The sequence below is a fragment of the Grampus griseus genome (genome assembly GCF_964374135.1).
Source record: "Grampus griseus genome assembly, chromosome: 11".
Classification (NCBI taxonomy): domain Eukaryota; kingdom Metazoa; phylum Chordata; class Mammalia; order Artiodactyla; family Delphinidae; genus Grampus; species Grampus griseus.
In genome coordinates this window covers 42,666,305-42,672,927 of record NC_139005.1, presented here as the reverse complement: position 1 = coordinate 42,672,927, position 6,623 = coordinate 42,666,305, and the positions used below count along the sequence as shown (strand labels likewise).

General features: G+C 56.4%; 1 protein-coding gene across 1 annotated transcript; it reads left to right on the top strand.

The window, feature by feature from the left end:
* Positions 1 to 585: 585 nt before the first annotated feature.
* SP7 (Sp7 transcription factor) lies at positions 586 to 1,863 on the top strand (the record flags this gene model as incomplete). The annotated part of the gene is made up of 1 exon (XM_082664981.1): positions 586 to 1,863. Exon 1 carries the CDS (start codon positions 622 to 624, stop codon positions 1,861 to 1,863), a length of 1,242 nt encoding a protein of 413 aa, XP_082521107.1. The 5' UTR covers positions 586 to 621.
* Between the last annotated feature and the right edge of the window lie 4,760 nt (positions 1,864 to 6,623).

Sequence of the window (6,623 nt, the reverse complement as noted above, 5' to 3'; positions counted from 1 at the left end):
CTTACCAAGGACATGAGGACGCCGCTTCGGGGAGACCAGGCCACTGCCTTAGTCAGGAGACCAAGCAGAGACAGGAAGTGAATAAGGGGTCAAGCTGGGAAAATCTGGAACGCGGGGAGCTACAGTCCCCTACGACTTCACCTTCTTCCCAGGCTGCCTTTTCAGCCTCATCTTTCCTCTCCAAGTCCCCGACCACGGCCTCTGCTCCCAACCCATTTCCAGGGGTCAGGATCTCTAATTCTCACCGCACCCAAGTGCTGCCTCTATCCCCAGCTCTTCTCATGGCTATTTAAGAAGCATCTCCCGTTCCTCAGAGGCCCTTGCACACACCCCCAGCACCACAGGGAGCTCTGCTTCCTGCCTGCTGGGTTGGGTGTTAGGCCGCTGTCTCGGTCCTTTGCTCTTTTTGCAGACTCCATCTGAGCTCTGCCCTGGGCCCCAGTCCTCAGTGCCTCCCCTCACCACCTCTGATTCCCCATCCTCTTCAACTCTTCCTTGACCCCTTTCTTCTGTTGTCCAAGTCTCTGGGGTGCACAGTCCTTCGTGTGTCCTCCTCTGCCCCTAAACACTGCTTCCCTCTCTCCACAGGAGGAAGCTCATTATGGCTGCAGTCCCCTGGCCATGCTGACAGCGGCGTGCAGCAAATTTGGTGGCTCCAGCCCTCTGCGGGACTCAGCGACACTGGGCAAAGCAGGCACAAAGAAGCCATACTCTCTGGGCAGTGACCTTTCGGCCCCCAAAACCATGGGCGATGCCTACCCAGCCCCCTTTTCAAGCACCAATGGGCTCCTCTCACCTGCAGGCAGTCCTCCAGCACCCACCTCGGGCTATGCCAATGACTACCCTCCCTTTTCCCACTCATTCCCTGGGCCCACGGGCACCCAGGACCCTGGGCTACTAGTGCCCAAGGGGCACAGCTCTTCTGACTGCCTGCCCAGTGTCTACACCTCTCTGGACATGGCACACCCCTATGGCTCCTGGTACAAGGCAGGCATCCACGCAGGCATCTCACCAGGCCCTGGCAATGCTCCTACTCCTTGGTGGGACATGCACCCTGGGGGCAACTGGCTAGGTGGCGGGCAGGGCCAGGGTGATGGGCTGCAAGGGACACTACCCACAGGCCCTGCTCAGCCTCCACTGAACCCCCAGCTGTCCACCTACCCATCCGACTTTGCCCCCCTTAATCCTGCCCCCTACCCAGCTCCCCACCTCCTGCAGCCAGGGCCCCAGCATGTCTTGCCCCAAGATGTCTATAAACCCAAGGCGGTGGGCAACAGCGGGCAGCTGGAGGGGAGTGGTGGAGCCAAACCCCCTCGGGGTGCAGGCACAGGGGGCAGTGCTGGCTACGGGGGCAGTGGAGCAGGGCGCTCCTCCTGCGACTGCCCCAACTGCCAGGAGCTAGAGCGCCTGGGCGCCGCGGCGGCCGGGCTGCGGAAGAAGCCGATCCACAGCTGCCACATTCCGGGCTGCGGCAAAGTGTATGGCAAGGCCTCCCATCTGAAGGCCCACCTGCGCTGGCACACGGGCGAGAGGCCCTTCGTCTGCAACTGGCTCTTCTGCGGCAAGAGGTTCACCCGTTCGGACGAGCTGGAGCGCCACGTGCGCACTCACACCCGGGAGAAGAAGTTCACCTGCCTGCTCTGCTCCAAGCGCTTTACCCGAAGCGACCACCTGAGCAAACACCAACGCACCCACGGCGAGCCAGGCCCAGGACCCCCACCCAGCGGCCCCAAGGAGCTGGGGGAGGGCCGCAGCGCCGGGGAAGAAGAGGCCAATCAGACGCCCCGACCTCCGGCCTCACCGGCACCCGCAGAAAAAGTCCCTGAAGGCAGCCCAGAGCAGAGCAACCTGCTGGAGATCTGAGCCGAGTGGAGGTTTCCAGCCCCTGGGCTGCCTTGCCAGTCTCTCCTGGCTCTGTGGACCACTGCTTGCCCCTCACTCCCTTTGCCCCATGCATGCTGCCCTTTGGGACTCGCTCCATCTCTCCCCCCATCATTCTGGGCCTGGGTATCTCCTCGCATGCCTCCTCCTCTCACTTCCTCCCCCTTGCCATGGGCCCCTTCTGCAAACTCTCATCTTAGGCCCTCACCTCTTGCCTGATTTCTGCTCTCAGGGCTTCTGAAGCTCTTTCCTCGCCACTGCTCAGTATCTCTCTCCTCTGCTCTTACCACACCAACTCATTTTCTCTCCATTTGGGCTCCCAACACTTTATTTCTCCATCTCACTAACTCCTTGACATGCATCTTTTCTGCTTCCCAAGCTTATTTACCACTATCCCTTAGCTTCCAGGCTCCAGTCTCCTCAGTGGACTTTGTAGTCCATTGCCTTCCATGCTCCAGAGCATTCTTCCTTTTTACAAACACAATGATGATGATGATGATAATAATTTATTGCCCCCTGGTGGCCTCTTCATTAGGGACCAGAGTTGGGGGATTGGGGTAAGTGACCTGGCAGGGAGCAGGGTGCCAAGAGGGGGGCAGACCAGTGGGGATCTGATCCCAAAGATGGGGTGACCCCAGGGTCAGGGAGGCTGCCCCCAGGCCTGTATATTTAACCCCTATGTTCCAAGAGAAATGAATAGTAATAATAATAATTCTATTTATCTAAGTTATGATGACAGGTCAGGTAGAGTGAGCTGGGGAGGGAAGCGGGTCCATTTCTGCTATGGAAATTTTAGCCAAATGCATCCCTGTCTAGAAAAAGTGATAGTGAGATCTTGTTAATAGAATTTCTATCATCAGGGTCTCAGTTAATGGTGTTTCTCATAATGGAATCTCTGCTAATAGGGTTGATTAGCTAGATCTCTGTTAAAAGAGTTAATGGGGTATCTCACAATTAGGGGATCCCTAATATTTCCAGCCCTGGCCAGAAGCTGTGAAACCTCAAGTCCTATGGAGGGGAGGACTGGAATGTACCCCAGCTCCCTTGACCCCAGAGCAGGTTCTTCCACTGCCCCTCCCCTGACACCATGACCCCATCAGGCTAATCCCTTGTTGCCATGGTAACAGAGAGCTTGCAGCTGCCATCTTAGACATGCTCTTTGGGGAAGCCCACTTAACCGGAGGAGGACACTGGTTTGGAGGTGTCTCTCTAGAAGAATAGGTGGGGAAGGCTTTCTCTGGGATCAGATCAAGAAAATCAAGTATTTATTGAGTGCCTACTCTGTGCAAGGCACTGTGCTAGGCTGGTGCCTAGAAGCCATGAGAAAGAAGAATTTATAGAGCTAGGAGGACAGAGGTTCCCAAGCTGACTTGGGGGTGCGTCCACAGGCCCCCAACCTGGGACTTCCGATGCTCCCAACTCCACCTCCAGTGACTTTTAAAGCCGCTTCGTGCCTTTGAATGCCTTTCCTGTGACTTTGGATCCTCCTTTTCTATCTCTTGCTCCCTCAAGGCCCCAAGTTAAAGGTTTAAAGCCGCCGGAGCTTGGGGAGAGGGTAATATTGTGGAAGGGAAGGGATCATGCCCTCATGGAGTCTTTTTTTTTTTTTAATTTAATAAATAAAAAATTCGATTTAAAATTTTGTCCTGGTGAGAAAAGAGGAAGAGGAGGGGAGAAGAGTGAGCCACAGGATTTCTGGTTGGCAAACTGGGGAGTCCCCGCGGGCACTGTCGTGCCTGTTTGCACGTTACGCCCGGGGTAGAATACTTCGGCGGCCCGGCCCTGCGGCGGAGGTCAGTTTTTGACCGCCCAGCCCAGAGCTCTCTGCGGAGTTGGGAAGGCGAAGAGGTTTTCTTCACCCGGCTCTTTCTCGGGCTCGGCACCAGCGGACACAGCCTGGACAGCAGCCGGGCGGCGCGCCGGCCCCGCGGTCGCCGTGCGGACTACGGCGCGGCCCGGGCCGAGCGAGGTGCGGCTACCGCGGGTGGACCCGCCTGGCACGTAACCCGCCCCCGGCCCCGGGCCTGCAATCAGTCGTGCCCGCCACGGACTCAGCGGAGGAACAAAAGCCACTCTGTCGCGGCCAGACCCCAGCCACAATAGGGCTTTGTGCGGCCTCCGCCCCCTACGGCTCCCCCGCCGGGCGGAGGGGCGCACGAGCCGCTCCCCCAGCCTGGGCCCGACTGCGGGCGGCGCCCCCGTCCGCCGGTGCCCCTTGCGGGCTCGGGAGAGGCGCTCCGCGCTAGAGCGGGGGAGGGGTCGGCGGGTCCCAGGCGGTGCTCGGGCTGCCGGTCCCCTCCCCACCCCGCCCCCGTCCAGGTGCGAAATCTCCTGCCCTTGGGCGGGGCTCCGGGCTTCAAAGGCGCTTTGAAGAAGGATCCGAGTTCCGAGGACCCTCCGGCCGGCCGGGGGCCGCGGCGGAAGAGCGGCTGAGAGGGGCGGGAGACGCCTGGGCGCGGGGCTGCGAGAGTGGGCGGCCCGAAGTGGACCCCCGGGCTCGGCGCCCACCCCGCGGGGCCGGCTCCTCGGGACCCCCCAGGGCCTGGCCCTCTCGCCTCCCGGCCTCCGCCTGTCCGGTGCCAGCTCCCGCCCGCCGCAGCCTCGCGGTCCTCCCCTCCCCGGTCCCTCGGCTCCTTTCATCTTCCTTAGACTCCGCTTGGGGTTTTGCTGGTTTCTGGGAGATAAAAACCGCCTCAAATAGCGGCGGCGCGCTGCCAGGACAAACAGGGCCGGGCGGGCCATGTGCGCCTGGTTACCGGCCCCGCGCCGGGGCGCCGGGCTTCGGCGCGCCCAGGAAGGGGCGGCGGGCCGAGGTCCAGGCACCCAGGCTCCCGCGATGCCTCCCGCCTCTCAAAGTGGGGGGCCCCATTTTAGAAGTTTCGGGCAGTGGCCAGGACGCTGCCTCGGTTTCCCGCCCAGGTCGTAGGGAGGGGCCCCGGTGGAGACTGCCCGCCGAGCGCTCTGAGCCCCTGGGGCGGTGGGTCACAGTCACTGTGTCGCCAGGGCCGCCGCGCCCCCTGGTGAAGTTAGTGGGGAGTGCGCTAGGCCTGGACTTCAGCCTCCCAAGAATCTGCAAATTGTGAAAAACCATTCAGCAAACCTTAAATAAGCTGTATGGGGGAGGCGGTTGTGGAGTATGAAGACACAGAGCACTGTTCCTTCTCTCCAGGTCACATTACAGGGTAAGAGGCAGGCACCTAACTGATAATTATAACACAGTCTGTTGGTGAAAATCAGGCTTCATTCAAGGGAGGGTGGAAGTCATAGTCCCAGGCTGTAGTGAGTTCTTGGGGTATCTGGGGTTGGATGATACAAACAAAAAATTTGTGGGTGGCTTCTCACTGCTCTCCACCAGTCTGTCAGGGTCACGGACTCCCACTTTTCCTTCACACCTGTCCTGCTTCCCCGTCTCAAGGAGAGCTTTCCCAGCCAATTTCTCCAAACTATCCCCAGTTTTAATAATCTGCTCTTTAAGTTTTCTGTGACTTCCCAAGTGACAGTGAACTAATTAAATGGGGGGACGGGCTACTTAAAGAGTTGTCTGTGCAGTATCACCTGCGGGCTTTTTGGAACTACAAGTTCAGAGCTCCACCCCAGAATTTGCATTTTAACAAGATCCTCAGATGATTCCTATGTCCATTAACGTTTTGGAGCCCCTGGTTTTCTGACCCGGGAATAACTCTTGGGGGAACTTTTCATGTAGAAAGGAGGGGCAGATATAGAATCCGAGAATGTTAAACCAGAATGTCTCCTATAGTATCCAATGAGACTGGCTGCTCTTGGGGATGGGGAACTGTATGCCTTATACAGTTCTGGGTCCCCAGAGCTTGGTCCTTGGAATTGCTCATTAACATCTGTTAAATGAATGAACCAATGCCCAAGGTCACCTAGTTCATGGCAGAGTTAGGGCTATTCATCTCCAATATCTGCTTAGCACTTTACAGTTTATTAAATGGCTTTGTTTCCATTACTTTGTATGGGAAACAGCCATGTATAATAGTTAGGACACTGCAAGTGAGGGAGCTGAGTCTCAAAGAATTCAACGATTTTCCCAAAGCCACACAGCTGTAAGAAGAGGAGCCCCCATTCTGCATTAGATTCCAGTTCCAGTTCCATCCTTTGGAGTTAGAATAAGATCAATCTCACTTGTTTTAAAAAATTGATTTACGATATTATATTAGTTTCAGGTGTACAACACAATGATTTGATATTTTTATAGATTATACTCCATACAAAGTTATAAAATATTGGCAATATTCCCGTGCTGTACATTACATCGTTGTAATTTATTTATTTAATACCTTGTAGTTTGTACCTCTTAATCCTCTTTACTTGTTTTTGCCCCTCTCCTCTCAATCTCACTTTCATTCTGTAGTCAGAATGCCTTATACAGGTTTTGGTATTTTTAGGTCCGATCTCCCTGTGCCTCTTTCCTTATGGTGATATAACAGTACCCATCTCATGGAGTTGTTGTAAAGATTATACAAGCACTTACCATAATAAGTGCTCAGGAAATGTTAATTTCCCAACTGTTCCCACTTTTCCTTCTAGGAGGCCTAACCCCGTGGGCTCTAGGTTCCGGCGGGCACTGCACTCTCCCTCCCAAGGCCTCCCGCCTGACTTTCCGCCTTCCGGAGGCTTTCCCTCAACTTTCCAGCCAGCTGCCCCTGACACAATCCTGGGAGAGTTTAATTGGGTACTGCCCTGAACGTGGCTTATTTTGGACTTTTCGAGTGCTGAGA